Source organism: Protomyctophum bolini (assembly GCF_963924005.1).
Source record: "Protomyctophum bolini genome assembly, chromosome: 7".
NCBI lineage: Eukaryota > Metazoa > Chordata > Actinopteri > Myctophiformes > Myctophidae > Protomyctophum > Protomyctophum bolini.
Window position 1 is genome coordinate 35,670,981 of NC_137868.1, and position 24,252 is coordinate 35,695,232.

Genomic DNA, 24,252 nt, shown 5'->3' on the forward strand with positions numbered 1-24,252 from the left:
CATCAGATACTTTCCAAATGCGCACGAAAAACGTGTGAAAATATCTGATGTGGCACATTTTGCAGCTATCTTCATTTATGAACAACGGTGTGATCTAACATGGTTGGCAGTAAAATGCTGTGTCCTCGATACATAATGACCCGTAGCAGAGTATCTCCCAGCTCAGGCGCACAGCGTCTCAGGGTCTGCGACCTCACCTGCACATTTGGTCCTGCTAACGAGCGGTGGTCCGGGCGGTCCCGTGCCCCCCTCCCCGGGCCGGGTCAGCAGCACGCTGATGTGGTACTCCGTGTCCGGGTCCAGGTGCCAGAGCTTGTAGGTGACCATGTTGACGGCGTGCACCTCCGACCACGGGGACTGGTTGGCGCGGTACTCGATCTCCTTCCTGATAATGGGGCCGTCTCCCAGGATGGAGTTGGTGTTGAGCTGGATGATAAGGTAGGTGGAGCCGGCGCGCAGCAGCTGGGGTGGAGCTATGGGAGACGGGGGCACTGGGAGAGAGGGAACATGAGAGTCAAGGTTTTAATTTCACCATGGTTTTTTTTTTCAAGTGGTACAATCACTCCAAGGAACAGCAATGTCCGTCCTAACCTATGTGACTATATTTATAGTACCAGTAGGGGCAAGTGGCGCTGTTGTGCCAGAAACAGAGATATTGTTGCACTGTTGCCTGCTAATTACAGAGAGAGAGAGAGAGAGAGAGAGAGAGAGAGAGGCAGGGGAGAGGGGAGTTGCACCACTCAGTTCACACGGGTGTGATTCTTTTTTTATTACGTTGGTGGCCTCCAGGATGGAACCTGTAGATAATTTCCTCTTTTCGTGTGATAATACTGTCATCCACTCTAATCAAGAAACCATCTACCTTTCTGAGATTACTGCTTGATCCAAAAAGAATGGATTCAGTTTGTCAGAGTTCAGAGCTGAGGGCATTCAACCTGTAGTTTGTTCCTGTCCGAGACCAGCAGTGCTGACTGCTGAGTCATCTGCGAAACGGAACAAGTTGCAGTCAAATTAGGAACAATACAGTACCTAGTATGCTTCCTTGTGGAACGCCACAGCTCACTGGGAGGGAACAGTGTTCCGTTCACCCCTCCAGGTAGGATTGCATCCAGCTCACTGATGTGCTACTCACACTATTAAAAAGCCATTAACAGCAGCACATACATTTCACAAAAGGAACAAGTGGAGGAAAAAAGGACAGCCAGGCATATGGTAAAGTTTACGAACGACAGCGTTGGTTAACCCGATCCATATGCATCGCATAAGCACATCTGATGCTCCAAACGGCTTCAAACAGGAAGCCACTGTGATGAAAGAAGAGCTCCTGCGTTGCTGTGAGGATTCATTTCAGAGCCCACCAGCAGAATGTCTGTTAGCAGGAGACTGGAGCCACTGAACAACGACACAGACAGGAGACTGGAGCCACTGAACAACGACACAGACAGGAGACTGGAGCCACTGAACAACGACACAGACAGGAGACTGGAGCCACTGAACAACGACACAGACAGGAGACTGGAGCCACTGAACAACGACACAGACAGGAGACTGGAGCCACTGAACAACGACACAGACAGGAGACTGGAGCCACTGAACGACACAGACAGGAGACTGGAGCCACTGAACAACGACACAGACAGGAGACTGGAGCCACTGAACGACACAGACAGGAGACTGGAGCCACTGAACGACAGACAGGAGACTGGAGCCACTGGACAACGATACAGACAGGAGACTGGAGCCACTGGACGACAGACAGGAGACTGGAGCCACTGAACAACGACACAGACAAGAGACTGGAGCCACTGAACGACACAGACAGGAGACTGGAGCCACTGAACAACGACACAGACAGGAGACTGGAGCCACTGAACGACACAGACAGGAGACTGGAGCCACTGAACGACAGACAGGAGACTGGAGCCACTGGACAACGATACAGACAGGAGACTGGAGCCACTGAACGACACAGACAGGAGACTGGAGCCACTGAACGACACAGACAGGAGACTGGAGCCACTGAACAACGACACAGACAGGAGACTGGAGCCACTGAACGACAGACAGGAGACTGGAGCCACTGGACAACGACACAGACAGGAGACGCAGGACAAAACCAGGACAAAGAGCCAGAAGACGATCAGTTAGATCCGTAGCTGTGACCAATCACTCATTCCTGAAGAAACACTGCCGTCTATCATGGCTGTCTGCTCTGAAGGCCTTCCACATTACCAGCACCTCATCTTTCCCTCTGCCTCCTCCCATTGACCTGCAGTTCATTTGCTGGCTCCCCCCAATGACCCTGGAAGCTGAAAGTCCAAGCTGGGATGTGTGTGAGGTCACTCGGCCTGCTAGTCACTCATTCCACTGCAACAGAATCTCACTCTCAAGTCATACTATAGTCATACTTCTTTCGTATGTCATCATCAGATGTCCAGTTTAGTAGCGTACAGACATGCTGTCATCTCAGGTCCCACATCGAAGAGGCCGGCCTCTGAGGGTGGTTTATACAGGGGATTATGATCAGCGGTCTGCTTCGGCTCCCCACACTCAGGGTGCTCCATCCGCCAGGCCCCACTTGCTCATGGTTGTTTTGAAGCATTCAACCCCAGTTTGCAGGTTGTTCAGCAGGGTCCATTGCCGGTTTGACAGTTCCTCTCGCCACATTTGACGGCCTGTTCCTGTGGCAGTCCACTACTGGCTCAACGCGGCTATGGATGATCCTCTCCAAGACCTTGGGACACAGAGCAGTGAGATGGGTCTATAGGAGTTAGGGTACTCTGGGGCACGGTGGCACAGTTGGTAGTGCTGTCGCCTCACAGCTAGAAGGTCCTGGGTTCGATTCCCGCTCGGGACGCTGTGGGCGTTGGTGGCGTGTTTCCGCCTCTGCGTCATCAGTGCCCATACCCGAAGGCGGGGTTGGCGAAAGGGCCTTTCTGTGTGGAGTTTGCATGTTCTCCCCGTCTGATGGAGGGGAAAGGAACTGGTTGGAATAGCAACTTGGACACTCAGGCATGAAGGAAGCATGAGTTCAAGTCCGTTGCTCTCCCCATGTCCCCCATATATGGGGACTAGGTTGGTGGAGGGTGTGTAGAGCCCAGGATCACATTAGATGATTGACACAGGGGTGAAAAATGGGTTACAAAATCGTGGGATAAAAAATATATTAAAATTAGGAGTTAGGGTACTCAACAGGTTTGTTTGACTTTGGAAGGGCTATGACAGCAGCACAGCGCCAGATCTTCGGGAGCTTGGACCTCCAGAAGTATGCAGAGTAGAAGGAACAGAGGCATGCAGATGCATTTGCACTCAGGGTGGGTGTAATCATGGCCTGGTGCCCTTAGCCCCTCATATGTCCAGCTTTGAGGGTTTGTGTAAACACAAACATTGAAGAACATTGCTTATGGCCGCCTGGAGCTAAGCCCGAACCTGTATGAGAATACTCACATTTCAAGTCCCATTAGTTCAAAGAAATGTGCCTACTGAATAGTTTTGTTTGTATATTAATGATGTATTGCATGGTATTCTCTTACTATATTTCTATACACAGAGGTTTTGTGAAACCAATAACCCCATGCAATATATTAATTATTTCTAGACTCTCAGATTAATATTTTACGAGCTACAGTAGTAAATCCCCAGAATAAATAAATAAAATCCTTCAAACTAGGCTTATAAAATCTGGCAAAATACCTCACAAATATGTTATTCATCTGGAGTGAGAGTTGAGTCTGACTGAGGACCAACCGTATTCAAATGTAGTTGATCCAGCTAATTAAAAGGATGATTAGCCTCTCGTTAGTGGGGCAGTAGGGGAGAGATTTATGAAAGTCTTGTTAAGGATTCTGCTTTGCATTGTATAAAACAGATTACAGAGCAGCAGATGGCTGAGCGGAGAGTCATTTTATAGAAAACTGCCTCTAGTTTACACAAGCGGATCCTGCGCCACAAAAAATAACAATAAACGATATTTCCTGAGACCGAAGTGAGGAAAACAAGAGCCGAATAAATAGCATAATACTGTATGTGTTCACTGAGAGTGGTGAGGCTCTCTATTTCTGAGCTCCTTATGAGGGATTTCACAGCCTTCTATCAATGCATTTACTGTCTGCTGCTGTACTGAGGGTTTAGCAACAATCTGGCAGAAGACTGCTCTGTGCCTCTGTCGCATAGAAAACTCTCTGTAACACTAGACTACCTAAGCCATGCTGCCACATCTATCCATGGGATTAAGTTGGTGCCTCAGATCTCTCTCTCTCTCTCTCTCTCTCTCTCTCTCTCTCTCATAATCCGTTTGAAGAAGTAATAAAATGAAAGAACACAGAGGTTGATTCTTCATCTTCATTTCTCTTCCTCAGAGCACCGCTATACATTCCTTATCTGTGTCACGGCAAAGCTATCACAGCAGCACCGTCATTCTGCAAGGTTAGAGTGAGTGGAGCAATGGGACAGAGCACATCTTGGTGATATGAAGGAGGGATGCAGGACTCCAGAGTCAAGCCAGTCAACGTCTAACAACAAACATGCCTCGACAGCCAGTGTGACAAACTCCAGTTTATCAGAAGAAGTATTGCATGGAGCTGTTGGTGGCAGCCACCTGCCACTCACACATGGATCCCTCGCATATACAACTGGAGGAGAACACTGGATGAGTTTAGAGCGAACACTGAGTCACCTCTTTTGTTCTTTTCTGTACAACAGCGTGCAGCATGTAAATATTCTGTTTGTGCATTCTACTATTATAGTACTTACGGTTCTGTCACTATGGTACATCCCACTACCCAGCGGGCTTTGCACTGTGCGCGGGCTTTAGCAGACAGTTGAATATATGAATCAATGGCAGTGGCCAGGTTGTTGTTTTGAGCTACGTTCATCTTATATAAAGTTTCTTATTACAAAGAAGAAGGTTGTCGTTTTTGACTTATCACAGCACACTGAAGAACATGCTCTGAACGATTGTCTACATTTCACACAAATCTGTGTTTGTTTCATTCCAAATTCCACATTAAATGATGCTCCGTCTAAGGGGAATAGAAAACCTGTTATCAAACAGAATCTCATGTGTTGCTGTGAGTGATAAGGACCGGAGATTGACATGATGGAAAACAGACAGGAAATAAAATGATAAATGGAAAAGACGGAGAGAAGAAGCAATGGGACGGGAGGAAGATGAGGATGAGAGAAAGAGAGAGACTGAGTGTTTGGCTCATGTTGACAGAGATTTTTTGGTTATCAGTTTTCTAACCTTTGACGATGAGCTCAGCAAAGTTGGAGACCCCGGAGCCCCTGGAGGACTGGGTGACACAGCGGTAGAGGTCCTGATCTGCTCGCTGCACGCCGTCCAGCTGGAAGGACGCCACAAAGCGCCGGTGACTCAGATGTTTGATCGACGCTGTGGATTCTACGTCCCCAGTGTGACGCTGGAGAGACAGGACAAGACGGGTCAGAGAACCAGGACACGCACACATGCACGCACACGCACACACTCACACACACACACACACACACACACACACACACACACACACACACACACACACACACACACACACACACACACACACACACACACGCACACGCACACGCACACGCACACGCACACGCACACGCACACGCACACGCACACAGGTACAAATCTATTCCCCGGAGCAGAGCAAAGTCAACCAGCTAACAATGTCACAACATAATGCATTTCAATTATCACTATGTGCACCGCTTCTTATTTGACTGATTAAAAAGGATGACTGTTCAAGCGTGTGCCATTTAATTACAAAAGCAGGACCATCACTCCCCCATTTAATCACCCAAGATAACAAACAGGCATACTTTAATACAAACAAATGAAATCTCATTAAGGTTGTAGTGATTATGAGGGGGGATACATGACATGACATGACATTACTGGAGGGGGGGCTTGTGAATTATGGTGTACGTGATATGAAATGTGAGCTTACCATAATCACAGTAATCTTATTTCATCAAGGGCTTTTGGATAGAAATGAGACACTCCAGAGGAGAGGCCCCCAGCCCCTTGGGTTTCTGACAATGTGGCCCCTGAATAATTTAGTTGAATAGCCTTGATCTAGGGGTTCAAGTCCACTGTCCTGCTTGGCTGAGCATCAACATAATTGGCAATGTCCAGGGGAGCTCCTTTACTTGTCTCCCGTTCGGGAGGGTGCGTGCGTACCTCTCCTTGGACGGGTACGTGTGTGTATCTGGAAAAGGTGGACCTTGGGTCGATCCTATCAGCCTAGGTGGTCATACAGGAATTGTATGGTTCCCCATATGACTCTCTTCGTGACTCGAAGAAGAGAGTCACTTAAGACTACTTTTAGACTAAATTTGCTTGCGAGTGCACGTTAAGCTCTGTGCGTCTGCGCCACCTAGTGGCTAGACCCCATATTACTCTCTTCTTCGAGTCACTTATACAACTGAGGTTACTGAAGTAACCCGAAGTTACAGAACAAAAGAAGAAAATGAAACAGAAAATGTAGCTGACACCTCAGAGCACAGTATATCTCCAGGAAAAAAGTAGGGATGACAGAGGCAGAGAGAGAGAGAGAGAGAGAGAGAGAGATAATGGAAAACTCAAGGCAATGCTGTATGGATTCATAGTGCTGTTGAAAAGCTTAGAGGCATTCCTCACATTGTTTTACACCATTACAAGCAGAAGCATCCTTCACCTCTACAGTCTAAACAGCAAACCTTGAACCTATAGAGAATGTGTCTTGTGTTCAGGTCAATACTTTAGTGTGTGAAAAAAGCTGCCAATGCATTCCTTTCTCTGGTGGACTCTGTGTCTTACGCTAGCCTGTCTCTGGATCTTTATTTTGTTTAGATTTTCGTTTTTAGTTTTTAGTTTATTTTTGGGGGGTGCAGACTTACAAAGCCACAGACCATATGAACCTCACTGCAAGCCCTCGTAAACAAACTTTGCAGACACTGATTAGGGTGAAGACGACAATCACACGGCTGCACGAAAACACACCAACCCTCAATCAACTCCAGGGCTTAGCCTGCGATGCGTCTCTCAAAAGCTGTCTCCATTTCTAACAGATTCCAATTGCAAACGAAAACAGAGATGGCAGAAATCAAGGGTAAATTAAATAAGCATGGATAGCGTGAGGTGTTCATACAATCTGGCTCCAGCTAATTGGCGAGGCAAATACAAAACGATCTGTTTACTTGGCAGGAGCCCATGTGATGAGATTGGACTGCAGCTGGCACTGCGGACATGAACACTAAAAGATCACAACAAATAACGGCAGCCGAGGCAGCTTTACCGGCGAGAACAGCCCTGACAGTCTCTTAAATGTGGGACACAGGCACAGGACATATATCAACATGGAGAGAGATGAGAGGCAAGTCACAGACTCACGGCACAGGCAGACCTTGTTGTATAAGACACCTGCATGGCTATGACAGCTAATTACCAGAGGCATCTGTCTTTGTCACTGTGCCGTGACCAAACCAACGGTTTCACATCAACCTCCCTCTGACGCCAACATTCCTGAGGGTTTCATGGTAGGGCGTAATAAGGTACGCCATCCATTATGTGAATCACACATCATCCTGGTTTCATACAATACAGAAAACCGGCCCCATGGGCCTATAGCGTAATTATCACATACTGTAGGTGGTCAGAGTGCATGTGAGCCTTGAACGTGCAGCTACTCTATAATCACAGCACCAGAACGGAACCAGAAAGAAGACCCTGCACTTCATTCTTTCATCAGGGCTGTGAGAAAATAAAATATGTCTACTGAGCACCGTTTCCACCGGGGAGAGAGAGACATCGTGAGGAATATATCATTCAGATGAAAAGAGTACAGTATATCTAAACCAGAGGCTCAAGTTGAAAAGATGCAAGAGTACATTGAAGAGAGAGAAGAGCTCTATGATCTAATCTAATAATCAATCAAAGGCACTGGGGCTAAAGAAGCTCCCAGGCCTCTGTGGCCTTCGGGTGCTTTTAGCTTTAAAACATTGTCTGGAATGCTATATTTAAACACAGACACAGACACCTTCTAGGACGCACCATTTCATGAAGAGGTGCAAAGAAATGCTCTCAATGTAAGCTACTGTAATTAGACCTTTACTTACAGTTAATTATTCAATGCACCTAAAATAGCTGGGTTGGAACTTAAAGATTTGGCTTTTGGCGACTAGTTTTTACATTTTGGCATGATATACGTAAGTATGGGTATGAGGTTATCAAAAAGCTGTGCAAACGAGTTGGACTCAAATATTAAATAGGTATGGTTCAAAACCAATGATAAAATATTTTTTTATTTTTTTATTTTCAGAACGAGAAAGGCATTGTTTTCAAGCTAGCATCCACGATGGCTGCCTGGAGCTAAAATGCCTATAAAATGGGATTTAATACTGTATGTAAAACAATCATAACAATTATGCAATTCTTTTGAATTTTGCCATGGTGTTAGGTACAGTATGGGCATAAGACTTTCAAAAACCATCGCAAACTAATTTGGCAATGAAACCAATATTAGATATGTCAGTATATGGTTGAAACCCAAATATTGCAGAGTTGCAAGTACAAATTACAAACGGAACAGAAATAAATGAACACTGAGGATTTTACCGTGTAGAGGTGTATATGGAGGGAGGTAAAAAGGGTGGTAGTTGGTAGAGCGGCCGCTTGGGAAACGTAAGGTTTGACCCCCGGCTCCCCTTGAGCAAGGCACTGGGGCCTTACATGGTTACCTCTGCAATCCATGTGTGAATGGGTAAATGTAATGGACATTGTGAAGCACTTTGGAGAAGGACGGTTAGGACGCTATACGAATGAACAGTTTTAATGCACCACTGACCTCCAGCAGAAACTTGTCAGCCTCAGCAGCACGTCCAGCAGCCACACACTGGAAGGTGGCATTCTGCCCTGAGTTGACCTCTTCATCTCCCAGCCTGGAGAAGTGAGGAGCCTTATCTAGAGAGACGGCAAGAAAGAGAGAGACACAAATAATTCCATAATACATAATAACCACAACACATAAGCAACCCACCATGCCTGATCCCTGACCCTACGCCAGAGGACAACTGCTGGATGTAATCATACATTTCTGCGCCACTTTAGTCTCCACGTATTATGAAAATGCATTAGCCTGATCAATATACAGTTAATACAGTGGCAATTATGTTGTCATGACTGTTATTAACTTTCCATATACATCACATATGAATAATTCAGTCAGATTGAAAGTGATGACATGTGACTTAAAAAAAAAAAGAGTAATTCAAATTTTTCATTGCATATGCATACAGTATTACTGTAAACACGGTCTCACTTTAGCAACGAAAGTGTACATTTCCACAACTCATTGTTTCCTATTTGACAGCAAAAGTATTCATTGAATATAACATTTAGGGCTCTATTTTCACCAGTTGCCCTTACCCGCGAAGCTGCCTGCAAGTCCGCCGCTGCCTGCAAATTACAGGTAGGGCATGCTTGCACTGTCCCTAAGTGGTACATTGTTGCGTTACCCGATATCCATTACGCAAACACCGTTATTTGCGCCTGGAGGTGTGGCTGTGGCTGTGTTGACCCTTTCCCCAAAATTGCTATTTTGCCCACACAGATTTTGGAAAGAGCATAGCAGAAATGAAAAGCACCCGTAAGCCGTATTGCCAAATAAAAATGTAATCCAAAGCAGCAATGCGTCGCTCTTCCATGGGCAAAGAGGGTGAGAGTCAAGATTACACTGGCCTGGGGATAATGGATAATGAGTTGTGCAGCCTTCTCTTAAAGGCAATGGCATCTGGCACGGTGATTGGTTCCATTATTGTAACGCCCAAACCACACTTATGCTTAATGTAATGAGTAGTGAAGGTGTTTTAGGGCTTTAGCCTAGTGTCAAAAATAGCAACTTTTGCAGGGGAACACCCCTTCCCCAATGCTACTATCTCCAAATAGTGGATTTAGGGACTTCGAATGGAAATTGAGACCTTAAACAAGCAAAACTATTGCACACCTACAGAGGCCACAGGTGTGAAGGAGGACAAGGTTCCATCAAAGTGAAAGACAAAACTCAGATTAAAAAAGCAGATCCGTCTCACTCTGAACTGAGCTATACTTTTGTTATAGTTACTGTGTGTGTGCGTGCGACGTGCGTGCGTGCGTGTGTGCGTCTTCAATTGAACTGAAGACACGGTAATTAAACCATGATGAATAACATCACAGTGAGAGTCACAGTCCTGCAGGTTGACACACACAGCTCAGCCTGACATCTCTGAAAACACAACCTGTCAGTCCAGATGATTGACAGGGATGGGCATGTCACCGTGGTAACAAGATTTAAGCATCTGGGAGAAGCAGATCTTTGAGGCCTCCTGTAAACTGTGTGTGGGTGTGTGTGTGTGTGTGTGTGTGTGTGTGTGTGTGTGTGTGTGTGTGTGTGTGTGTGTGTGTGCGCGCGTGCGGGGGGGGGGGGGGGGGGGGTTACATCCGTACGCCACCAGGTGTCCATGTTTCCTTCCAGTGACTCCTTCCTCCCTGAAGGTTAATTCATAATTCATGCCTAACGACAAGGCAGCACAAACAAACAGGGAAATGAGTGTGAACCAGACCCTACAGTTGGCATCATCTGCAGTGTTATACAGCTAAATGTGTCAAATCTTATCCCCGGGACTCTTTAGGCTGATAAATATTTCATTCCACTGAGTTTCAGAGTTGAACGTCTCGGCAGAGGAGAACAGAAAATGTCAAACGTACTGAGGTGTTTTAGCCCCAATTCAGATGGAGGCGGAGAAATGTGCATGTTTCTCTTTCTGTCTGCTGTTCTTTTGTAATCTCTTTCCTTCCTTTGAATCGGCCTCCCTGCAGTTTCCTCCCTCCTCCCCTATACGTGCCCGCTGCTTGCCAAGCGATGCGGGGCTGGCCGTGTACCACGCATCCGACATCGTGCCCAGGTCTTGATGAGAGTCTTAATTATTTAATGGTCATGGTGGGATGATGTGGAGGATGCCATCTGCCCGGGGGGGTGGGGGGGGGGGGTAGCTGGGTGGTCCTACAGGGGAGGAAATTATTATCCCTGCCGGTGTTCCTCTAACCACATCGCTGGTGGTATCCTCTTGTTATCCGACGCCAAGAAAGGCTCCACTCAACCACAACATGTCCAAAACCCTCTGCTGACAGTGGGCATATGTAAATATGAATACCCTTCAAGCTTGTGGCAGTTATATGAGTCACCTCAAAGCAGAACTCTTAGAAGCAACTGCTTCTAAGAGTGGTGTGGGGAGGTGGGGGTATCATACTGAGCTCCAGTTCTTGAAGTTTACACCAACGGGAAAGAAGAAAACCTTCTCTTCAATAGAAACCCTGCCACTGACTCGCCTCATGAAGCCACGAAGCTTCACAATCTGCGATGGCAAAACAACCCTGAGCTAAACAGGGGTACAACATCTAAAAAAAGCTAGAGCAGAGCTCAAGAATAAGAAAGTGACTTCTTAAAAGTTCTTAAAACATTTTTCTTCTGAGAAAGTTGTACCTCCATCACCTGCTCTTCATTCTCATGAAGGAATGCACCACTGGCTCACTGATATTGGACCCAGGACAGTAAAACCCTCAGCATTCACTGAACTCTGAGAATGTAAACATTGTGGAGTAAAATAAAGAGCCCCGTTGCTGTGAGACACCTCAGGGCAGACATAAAAGTCAACCTGCCATTCATTTCCTCCTCGTTGGCCCAACTCTTCTAGGCCTAGTCAGCCTCTTGTAATAGTTCCTTGTCCTTCAAACGGTGTGTGAAGTGACACTTACAGCAGGGGTAGTTCAGCAGCATGATGTCGTCTATGGCCATGTAGCCTCGCCGCTCCCTGGAAACAGCCGCCTCAATCAGGACCTGTGAGAGTGGGAATTAGTCGGTCTCATTAAATAATTAGACGAGCATAACCAATTTCCAGCCAACCATTTCAAACATTGTCTTTCTAATTATTTGTATTTACCGGTACGTCTTCCTTGCTTAGTTCACAATTGTTCAAATGACAAACAGTGATCCCATGTATTTGTTTCAGCTGTATAACCTATTCACTGTGTGCAGTTAATAAACTAAGCAAAGCATTATGAATAAATCAATAAAATATAGAGTCATGGAAAACACGAGCTGAAGGACACCACCAGCGCCTCACAGCGCTTCAAACTGAGACAAACACTAAACTGCAATATTCAAATGGAACCGCCGAGAGGCAGAGCAGACTCTATTGCACTTTCAGTGACAGAAACATTAATTACAAAACAGGACTATCTGGAGGGAAAAACCAAAAGTTAGGTAGGCGGAGGCAGAGGAGCAGAGAGATGGATAATGTCTTGTTTTGATCCCCCGGCAGCCGTGAGAAAATAATGACTTTATCAGGAGGGCTGATGTGTTGTCTGAGTCATGGACCCTCATTCAGCATTCTGGACGCAGGCTGCTGTGGAGCCATAACAGAGGATAATACAGCTTGCACAGAGGTCATGGGATATTCTCCATACCATGTTGTCCCGTTGTGGAACGATATGGTGAGGGTTAGGGTTGGGCGATGGAGCAATTGGCGTGGATTGTCCAATTGCTAAATATTGTTATTAGGCGATCTTCTTTTATTTTGCAATTTTTAATACTATATAATAATAATAATATTCAAATGCAGCCCAATGCAACGGAATAAAGTGTGCACAAAATGCGAATCAATTTGAGCCAGTAAACTCGCAGCTGTGTGTGCAATGCATCGCGTGGCGGCTGTTATACATGTGGGGAGTGGAACTGGAATTGTATGTCCCAACAGTATTGGGGCAGCTAGGGTATGTTATTTTTACATCCGGCCCCAGTATAATACAGTCACACGAGAACGCACACTGCTGTTTCGTATCTCATTATTATATACACAAACATGGTCAGAAGTAGAGCCCGACCAATGCCAGATTTTTGATTCTGAGGTCGGAGGGTCCTAGACCACCGATGCCGATATTTTGGACCAATATATTGTGAGAAATGTTTGTTTCCAAAACTTGGATTTGTATTAAAGGTTATATATAACATTTAAACAAAAAGCAAGCTTATAAATAGAAATAAGCATAAATGGATTAAAAAAAAATGTGAATGATTAAATAATTGTATATATCTGTATACAGTATATCTATCTCACAAACCTTGAATCTTCATATTTCAACTCAGTTTTTTCATCACAGAAGAGTGTCACACTATAAGAGTAAAAATAGCAGATCTACAAGCTCCCAACATGTCGAGAAATTTTCATTTTCATCTCCGTTTTTTCTCTCTTTTTTTCTTATGGTTGTTATGAGTTCCTACAGGACACAGTTGTGAACCGTAATCAATTGTTATTAAAAAAAGGCGTCAAAAGGTGGATAACAGCGATAATCCATCATTGAGCTTTCATGTTGTTTTCTATGACGCAGCATAACTTAAATCCGTGCGCATGTCTGACATTCTGATTCTTTTGATTTCACTTATGTTATTTTGTAATTTACTCTGATTGTAAAATGCTATGTAATGGATTTGGATTGTGTTCATTTGTAACCTGAAATACATAAGAAATTAGGGCTTGCCCTCAACTGTACTCCTGAGTATAAATAAAGGTGATGAAGACGATGACGATGATGATGATAAAACACAGTCATAGGTGATATGATTTAGCTCAAGGACGTTGAGGTCATACAGATTGGGGGGCTTATTGTCTTTACTAAGTCATAAATGTGTTCTTCTAATACCTTGTGGCCAATTTGTGTTTCCGCACCATGTGTCGATGGTACACAGATTATCTCCCCCAGACCAGAATGTGTAGCGGTTTACACACCAAATCACACGAGCACAACATCATCTTCTGGGACCTCTGCCCCAAATTCCAGCTTTAACACGGTCAGCAGAACAGATAGTGATCCTCCAGAGACCTGGGAGGGAGAGCTCTCATTACAGCAACAAATGCCGTGACGACAGCCCCGAGCCATACGTGACCTTAGGGCAAATGTCTTACACACACACACACCTGGATGGGATGTGAAGAGATTAGGTTCAGCAAAATAAAATGTCAAAAACGAGAGGCAGACAGCTATGTAGGGTAGAAAAGAATGGGAGTTTAGAGAGGGGATGGGGGTGACTGGAGAGGTGAAGGACAACGGGAGCTGGGTGACCAGGCTGTTGTCTATTTCTCTGGGCACCACAGCTAATCTGCTGTTTCTTTTCCTGGACAACACTGTCTGGAACCTGAACCTAAAGAGGCACGGCAGCATTTCAAGGATTAGCATTTGCCGTTTCCATCGTTTTGTAATTTTCTAAGCCTCCTTTATTTTCCACATGGTTGACTTTCCTAAACCCCATGCAGCATCGTCCCCTTTCATTTCTATCTTTCTCTCTTACTCTTTCACACTCTGATTATTTCATTTTCTTTCTTTCTCCTCTCTCTCTCTTCTTTTGTCTCTACCTTCCCTCCCTCTATGTGTAATTTCAAATGTGTCACCCTGATTAAAAACATGCAGTCATACTCATAATGTTAGCACAGTGGTCACTGCCACGTCATTAGCACCATGTTTAATTCAAAGCTCAGGCTTTGAGCTGGACTTAATGGAAGACAGAAAGACAGAGACAATAACACAAAAATACCTTGGAAGTCTAATTGAAGGGGAAATTATTCTCTGCCAAGCTGAAACACTCAATGAGGGATTGATTGCAGACTAATCTTTAATTGTTTGAGCCATTAGGACATCGGGTTATTAAGAAGGAGACTTTTGGAGCATTTGTTTTAATAAACAACCTTCCTCCTCAGACTTTTATTGAAAGCACTTTCCCAGCGGAACATTCCATATGCCAATAGTTTATTCTAATGACTGGTTAAGTCACTTTCAGAAGAAGAGAACACACTGGACAGGAAAAAATAATCTGGCAGCCAGTGATTTACAGCCGAAATGAAATGGCCATTACGAGAGCCTTTTAAATTACTGGGTATGTTAAGACTATTAAACTGAATTGCTATGTATACAAATCCAGAGACAATTTATTTGCCCCTGTAAAACATTCTGGTCACAGGGGCATTATTAAACGGTAATGCCTGTCACAGAGGGGAGGAGGGATAGTTCCTCCAACGGCCACAGATAAAAGTTGTTCTGAGGGGAGGGCATGAGAGGACGCTCCTGACCTGTCATCCTCTACATCGTAAAACCCCTTTGTTATGACCAGAGACGTCACAGTATGGCATGCTGGGAAAAATAATATGGATTATCAGACAATGCTAAAGAAAAGTAACTAAATATCCCAATGCATATTTTTATTTCCACACTCTCCATAAGTTGCTGCTTTTCTCAAAGAAAAGGAGGAATGATCTTAACACTGCAGCCAAGACTTGAACGTGGAAGCAAGGGCTTGGTTGAATGAATTACTGTCAAACAGGGGCTGAGATATTGGTTTTGACTGGCTCTACATCATGGCTGTAGACTTTCTGGCTGTAACACGTTTTATAAAAATAGTTGACAGGCTCATGTTTACCACCTTCTTTCAAAAGAGGTGTCGGCAAGGTGAAAAATAGAGGATATGGAAGCTAAGTGATAAGGCATGTGAAAGTAGAGGACAGTAAACATGGTACAAATGTGAGGTAGAGGGAAAGATGGAAGTGGCCTTCGAGACGCTGTTGGAAAGAAAACAATGGGGGAGGATCTTGGTGGGCCCAGATAACATCTTTAATATTTGATAACAAGGTCCCCCGGCTATCACAGACGGCACTACCAGAGAGAGAGAGAGAGAGAGAGAGAGAGGGAGGGAGAGAGAGAGAGAGAGAGAGAGAGAGACAGAGAGGAGGGGAGAGAGAGAGAGATACGTCACAGATCTCTCTAATATCTAGATAGAGTATCAAGTGATCTCTAGTCAATTACATTTCCTACAGCTCCAAGCCTTCAAGTCTCCAATCCGCCCTCCTCCACGATTGAACTCAAATGTTAAATAAAACCCTCTGACAGGTGACTGAGCTGTGAAATATAATTGCTTATCAAACACATCACCACTAATACATAAATTAATCTAATCACAGAATGATAATTATGTGATTAGATTTGTTATAATTCACATAACAAAAACCAATAATGTTGGCATGAATACACAGCGAGTAATATTTGAATTTTGACATGACAGTGATACGATCCCGAAAAAATGCACAAAATGCACCAAAAGAAATCTACAAATTAACTGCACTTTTGCACAACACCGTCGTACATCCAATGCTCTTTTGATTGAGACATGATCGTGGTCTACAATGGAGGATTTATATTTATTATTTATTGCGACCGAAGGTCACGTTTACTATGAAAACCTGATCTCCAGTCCATTAGTTAGTCACCCACATCTCCATATAAGGTATCGCGTCTCGTGACATCATGGAGACCCTTTCAGTAGATCTCCATATATGGTTGCCAGTCCATCATATGTCAGTCTGACATCATCAAACCCTCTACACTCAAGACACGCTATATATGGTCATGAACCCTTGCCATGGCCATGAACCCTGTTATGCCCATATATGGAGATCCTTGGTTTGTCATCAATATTAAGCCCATATATGGGAATGTCAATATATGGCCATACTGTGACAGTCTCATGATAACCAGTGTGGTCACACTTGCAAATGAACCAAATTGGTACAACACATGGATTTCCATATGTGGAGCTGATAGTCAGCTGATAGTCATGCCAAAGCGCCAGTGCAGTCTGCCGTCACCCAGGCGGATGCGTGCATCTCGCCCTTTAGGGCGAGGTCGCATCTCACCCTCAGGGCGTCTTACTGGTATTTAATCAGCGGTTTGTTCGGTTGGATGCAGCAGGGTCCACCCATAATTCTGACGATCTGCGTTGCCGATGGAACCAAATAGACCCGTAGGGGTCTATATGGACCTACTGTATCGTCAAGCCGATATTCCCGACGGTCAGGGTACGTTGACCCGTGGGGATCATGGATCGTCTTTTACCGGGAACAAAGTGATGTATGTATTTTATCTGGCAGTGAATGAGTTTAAAATGCTGGCTAAAGAGACTCAAGACTCTCTCTCTCTCTCTCTCTCTCTCCCTCCCTCTCTCTCTATCTCTCTCTCTTTATCTTGGTCAATGTGCTGGAAGAGCCTCCTCTGCCCTCCTGTGTCCTTTGTGCTCCTGGGAGTGGCATTGGCACAAGACACAGTCTCCTCTCATTTATCAGGTTACTGTTTATTGTTGTTTTCCGATTACTGCTAAGAGATTAGCTACTGTAGGTAAAGGTGGCTGCAAGGTGGAAGGAGTAAAATTGTAAATAGGGGAATTAAAGTGCAAGGAAAAAGGAGGCAGGTACATTAAATTAAACTTCAATATCTCTATATAGAGGGACCTCCGACATTAGCAATTTAAGCCTATAGATTTGGGCACTGTGCCCCCATCCACCCCACATGTTACACACAGATAGAGAGAACGAGAAAGAGAGAGAGAGAGAGAGAGAGAGAGAGAGAAAGAGAGTGCGTGCATGCGTATTCGTGTCAACTTTAAATACCCCTCACTGTCAGATTGCACTCTGTTGGTTGGACAGTGTCAACCTACCTTGAGTCCATGTTTGTACAAAGAGTGACTACTATTTACACAGTGAAGGTCAGATCTCGTGGAACCGAATGGAAGTTAATTAAGTCGGAAGGATTGACAGTTCTCGATAAAATGCACACTACTCAACTTAATTGCTTTCTGACAGCTCTGCAGAGTTAGCAGAAAATAATATAAATTGGATTTATGGACAGGGATCTCTTGTGTCTAAGTGCTGGTGGATTTAGCAGACCTATACAGCATACGCCACAGCACCCACAGAGGCTGCCAGGCACTGTGGGTCAAAGTGGGCAGTGATGCAGATAGTGCTGGATGATATGACTTTAAAGTGAAACATTGGGCTGTATTTTGCGTGTCTTAAGTACCAGGTCTTATTCCCTAACTTGAGTAAACTAAAGACCTGGAGGCGTGGTCAATGCTCTTTGGCCACTCAGAATAGCCAAATGGCATTGATCACGCCTCAAAGTTAGGGAATAAGACCTGGTATTTAAGACACGCAAAATACAGCCCATAATCTCCTAATGTCTTATGTTCAGCTCTCTTACTTAATCAGACCCATTCCCTCGTCCCATCTTTAGTTTAACTCTTATTCTAGTAAACTCAACAACTCACGTATGTATTTGTATCCTCCTTAATGATAATGAGGGCCATACAAGCCTACATTTAACCAATTCAACTAACCAGTAAGACGCGCAAACGTGGGAAGCGAACGCAGCTGAGACCCTGCAGATCATGTCTGTCTGTCTGTGTGTCTGTCCCGCTGTTACTGTATATGTGGACCTGGCCCCTTTTGTGCCCATATATGGAGCTGAGTGGACCTGGCCCCTTTTGTGCCCATATATGGAGCTGAGTGATTGCTGATGCAACACACTCCATATTTGGATAGCGGGACAGACAGACAGACAGACAGACACACAGACAGACATGATCTGCTAGGTCTCATAGTAAGTGCTCACTGCGTTCGCAAACAGCACCTCCTCTCCATAGATCAGGGCTGTCAAACTAATAAACTAATAAACAAAGGAAATATTGTACTTAATGCTGGTCAGTTGTTCACATAATTATGTGAATGCACATGCACAACTTGTGCACTCAGGGTGGTCACAAAAGAGGGGTAGAATAGGTACAAAGTGAGCAATGTCCAAAAAAAACTAGTAAATGTCCACACTGGTTAAAGTGATCCTTAATTAAACTATGACATGTATGCCTCTGTTTGAATACTGGTACTTGGGGAGCATCACTATACAGGAGGTTTGAACTTTTACTACAGCCACAGTATGTGCCTGGTGATTTCTTGCAATGTGAAACGATTTTAGTTCATGGCCCATTTGCACTGATCCTCACACTGGACAACACTTGATGAGTCTAAGCTAAATGAGCTGGAATGTATACATGTCTCACCTGGTACTTATTATGTACATGTAGTGAAGACATTTCTCACATGGTACTCATTACAGTGAAGAATGGACACATATCTCACTACATGGACACTGCTACGCATTATGTCCATGTAGTGAAGGATGGAGACATTTCTCACCTGGTACTCGTTAGGCCAGAAGGTGCTGACAGCCAGCTCCACCTGGTGCCACTGTTTGCCATGGGAACCTGACGTGTTCCACACGGGGCTGCCCAGCGGGCCCCCGTTGACTCGCACGTATGCCCGCAGGGCCCCCGGACTGTGACCGTCACGGCTGTACAGGAAGTAGCTGAACTGGACGCAGTGCGTGTCGTTTTCACTCAGCGTCTGGAGCAGCAGCTGGGCACGTTGCCCCGCAGCATGCTGGGAGGAGTTCACCAGCATATAGGACCCTGGAGGGAGCAGAGAGAGACAGAGTCAGGCAGGGTCATGGGACATATATTAATTTGATTGGTTCTCCCACCCGTCCAATCAGTGAGGGCGGGAGGCGGGTTCAAGCAAGCAGAGCACACCAGGCTGTGAAACATGACGTTCAAATCACTACTAAAACCCCATTCTCATAAAGTAAAGTAAAGCTCAGTGTTAGACTTCCAGTCACAATAACATGGGATCGAATCCCACCCCTCTACACTACATTTTTCAGGAATAATTTTGCAACTTTAGGCATATTTTGCTACATTAGGCATAGTTTGTGGGGACATAAGTCAGACATCCCGTTAGTCCAACCTACATGACAGTTAAGACTAAGGTTAGGGTTAGGTAAGGTTTAGGCATAGTTTTTGTGAGGTTAGGGTCAGAGTCAAGGTTACAGTAGGTTTAAGCATAGTTTTCTAAAAATGCATTGCAGAAGTCTAACAAGGCACGACTGCCTGTTAAAGTGACTGCTCTCACTGATTTGTCGGCGGGAGAACCAATGCAATTAAATGCTCCCCTCAGAACACATTCCAATGACTATAAGTCTATGGTACAATATGGGGCAGTACAGGAATGTATTGACGGCATTCTGACTTTATAGGTTCAAGGTTCTTTCAAGGTTCAAGGCTCTTTATTATTTGTCTCCCGAGGAAGAAATTTGTCTTGTCCCTTATGCCCATGTCGCCGCAGAGCAGCGCCAAATACATCTTTCTTGCAACATCAAAGAAAAAAAAGGAAAAGGGCAGTGCCATGCTTCTTGTGTGAAGGGCCGTGGCAAGACATTAACAGCAGAGTGGCTATGCAGAGAGGGGGTGCGGCCACGAAAAATGTGTGTGCACGAACATATCAATTATGGAGCCGCTAAACAACATGGCGCACAGCCGCGCACACAGTGGACATCCCAATATGGCACGGAAACCCATTAAAATCATATCTTAACAAAAGGCATAGGCTACACACAGTGTATCTAGGTCAAGGCGCTGATTATGAAAACATATAATATATAACAGTAAACAACAATGCAGGCACACTGGAGCGGAGCGGCCAGAACACAACAGAGGAGGCATAATTGGCACAGCGCAGAGCCGAACGTGCAGCACGTCCCGACCGTCAGAAACGTGTTCTGACGGTAGAAGACAAGACAGTAGGTCTATATTAACAGTAGTAGCAGCCAGCAGCAGTTGGCAGAAGTACACACAATAATAGTAAATGCTATTATCTTCCATGTTCACCTTCATCCTAGTCCTCCTCCTCCTCTACAACAACTCCTCCGACGACAATAACTCGACAACGTCCTCAATAATCTCATCATCATCAATGCTAGTAGTACTTCTTCTGTACAACTCGTTTGGATCGCGTTGCGATACCAATATCACTGCGTGGATGAAGCAGATGAAGGCTGGCTATGCGAGGCTAGTCCGAGGGGGAAAGGTGCCTGGGGGACGTGGAGCGGTGCCTGGGGGAGGGCGGCCGCACCTCCAGCACCCCTAAGTGTGCCATGTCTGTCTGCGACTGTTTCTGCGCTTGCCAAATTCAGCTGCAAGCTACAACAAAAACAACCCCTGAGTAACAATTTTAACATGTCTTCTTATGGGGGGACCTAGAAATGACAAGGTTTTTGACAACTGAAATGTTGGCGATACACTGCACTCAGTGCCGGCTTAATGGAAGAGCTTTAGGTGCAGGGGGGAGATAAGACACATAGATGATGATAAAGAACAGAGAGTGAAAGAGTGAAATTGGGGAGGGAGAGAGAGTGATATCTAGAGAGTAAGACTTAGAGAGCCAGAGGTATAATGAATTCATCATAGATTGAGGGAGACAGAGGGAGGTCTGCTAGCTCCTAGAGAGGAGAGATTCACAATACAGTACCTCCACAAGGACCGTTCTAATCAGGATAACATAACCCTATTGCCCCTCGCCCGGCATCTGTCCTGCATAGCGTCCATGTCGGCTAACGTGATTAGCACAACAATGATGCAAGACCTTCAGGCGTACAGACATAATCAGGCCTGTTGTCTTTGCACTCCCAAGGTCTTTATGTTCCTGAACACTGGAGACCATGGACAGCCGCCAGCCGTGGCATTGATGTCAGGGCTCTCCAAGACATACGGGGGCCGGGGCAGCCATATTAGTGGGTAGAGAGGCTGTCTGGTAAGCAGAAGGTTACCGATTTGCCTTGCAGCCTCAGTCTACAGTATGCATCCAGAGTAAACAACGGAGTCTGCCCAACAACCTACTCCTGTATATAAATGAGTCGGACCCTGTGAAACACAATGCTGCGTTCTGGTTTGTTATGAGAACAAAAACGGACAGAGACTGGGAAAGACATGGAACACAGGTCTCAGGGTCTCTCACAATGTGATTATGTGGCTGACACAACCAACATGTGTGTCGTGCGTGCGTGTGTTCTTTGAGGATGTAATGTCAATTAACAATATGTTGTGATCCCCCAAGGGGCTGGTGGCTGATGAGCCTGCAGTGGTACTGTGGTCTGTCCACTTACACCCTGAATATGTTCTTTTAGCTTTAATATACAGTACATGATATTAGCATAATATTCTTTTAGCTTTAATATGCTGTAGCCTACATGATGTTATTAGTGTATTTAACTTAACTGACAGCCAACATAATGCAGGGAAACAAGAACCGCTCCACTCACTCTGTTGCCCTTTATGCTTCATTAACACTCCAAATCAATGAGATGTGGAGTTATTATATGTGATAGCTGCACGAGTGGAAACCATGTGTGAAAGAAACGTGGAAGAATAAAAGCCACAGGACACATACTGTGCAGTAATTATTTAAATGAATACATCACTCAAAATCTACAAGCCAGAATAGGCTAAATCTCATGTCATATACTGCACAAGTGGTTCTCAAAGTGGGGTCTCCCATGGGGAACCCCAGGGGTCTGTGAGTGGGGTTCCAAGGGGTCCTCAGGAAAGTGCCTATTCAGAAAATAGGTTTCACTCTTTCCACTGTTATCTCCCACCTATAGTGTTGTATATAAACAGTTAATACACATCTTCTCTTCTGGATGAACCTGGCACAACTCCGTCTCAAATGGGGATCACAGGTCTAATATGTATACATTTGGAGGTCTATGACTTAAATTCATGTACAAACACCATTTCCAGGAAAACATGATATACCGTACAACCACAGAGAGCAGTTTTCCATTGCATAGATATCAACGACCCCCAGAAGGAGAGTTAGAGGACGACAGTAGAAAGAGATGCTACGGTACAGATTGGATGATTCCATTCTGTGCCCCATGTGACAGCGGTGAGATTATTTTGGGACACAGTGGGCGAGGAGAGGAGTGGATCTCTCTGCGATGGCGTTCTGCCCAGTCCTTGCATCCACTGTGCCCATCTGTTTCAGGAGGACTTGAGAGTGAAGGCACAGTAGGTCATCAGGGCCACGACCAAGAACGAGAGTGACATAATGTCAGGAAGAAAAAGATAAATATAATCATAGTGAGAGCCACACTCCCTGACATGTTGGGAGCAAACATGAACAACAAAAAAAGAGACGTTGAACTACTTTTGATCAACGTTACTGGATTGTGATTGGTCCAACTCCAATGGGTTATAACATTGAAGTAATGGCTTATTAAAAGTGTAACCTTGAGTTGAGCTCAATCATTGAAACTTCCACTGGATTACAGAATAATTTATTTTGAAGTAGGGAAGGGTTCCCGGCCTTGTATGCTGACCTCTTTTAAACTTTAAAAAACAAAAACATCTTGACTCTTGAGATATTTTCTTTTCTTTATCAACTCAATTCAGAACATCACTTTTGAGACTGTTTAGGTTGATTTTTTTCCTTTAACAAAAAGGCGAACCGTGGACACTCAGGACACTTGGACACTCAGGCATGAAGGAAGCATGAGTTCAAGTCCGTTGCTCTCCCCTTGTCCCCCATATATGGGGACTAGGTTGGTGGAGGGTGTGTAGAGCCCAGGATCACATTAGATGATTGACACAGGGGTGAAAAATGGGTTACAAAATCGTGGGATAAAAAAATATATATAAATAAATAAAAAGGCGAACCGTGAAAAAAGGCACACATCACATATTGTAGTTGCTATGACAGACAAGATACTGACGAAATGGTGTGATATTATGAGGTAAACTTGTGTCAGCAGAGACACTGCAGTGTTTTACGAAACTCTCAGATGTGCGTTCATTTGCATTCATACTCACAGTTGTTTTGTCCCTGTAGAGTTTATATGCAAATGATGAGCTGTCACTGGATATACACAAAGACTTGCACCAAAGAACAACAACCATAAAACCTTTAGCTGAGTATTGTTGGGTATTTTGTTGGGTATGTTTGTAAGACAATCTCAGTGACCAGAATGAACTTCCATGTGGGATGAGTGATGCATTCTTAATACATATTCAACAGAGCTCTTAAATCCCCATTTGTTACAGACAAGTTAAGACAACACAAGCCCAGGACATAACTTCCTTAAGGTTTGATAAGGTTGTCCTCCAGCCTAACATTATCATAATTTCCACATGCACATTACCAAGACACCGTTTAGGCATCGGGAAATGTGTCCTACTTAGGTCTCATCATTCATTTTTTGAAATTTTCAGTTAGTTTTGTAGTTTTACAGTTTTAAGTCTGGAGTCTCCCAACTGCTACTGTACCTCTGTGACCAAACTTCAGATAAGCGGTTGAAGATGGATGGATGCAAAACACTGAAGTTCACTTCCTACAAGTTCTGAAGCAGAGGACCATGTCTGGCTTTAAAGAAACAACAGAAAGCACATTCACCCAGGAATCAGCCCAGCTCCTAATCCAGACAACAGTCTTGTCAAAACTTGACTATTGTAACTCCCTCCTTACTGGCCT

General features: G+C 44.7%; 1 protein-coding gene across 2 annotated transcripts in view; it reads right to left on the bottom strand.

Annotated features, from left to right (window-relative positions):
- The window catches only part of LOC308318860 (receptor-type tyrosine-protein phosphatase U), a 169,348-nt gene that overhangs the window by 71,320 nt on the left and 73,776 nt on the right, over positions 1-24,252 (bottom strand). For both annotated transcript variants that reach the window (XM_080768546.1, XM_080768545.1), the window contains exons 3-7: positions 19,090-19,361; positions 11,777-11,858; positions 8,832-8,947; positions 5,246-5,420; positions 198-491 (exon numbers count right to left, since the gene is read on the bottom strand). In XM_080768546.1, coding sequence (XP_080624672.1) covers positions 198-491; positions 5,246-5,420; positions 8,832-8,947; positions 11,777-11,858; positions 19,090-19,361 — 939 coding nt within the window. The remainder of the gene's footprint in view (positions 1-197; positions 492-5,245; positions 5,421-8,831; positions 8,948-11,776; positions 11,859-19,089; positions 19,362-24,252) is intronic.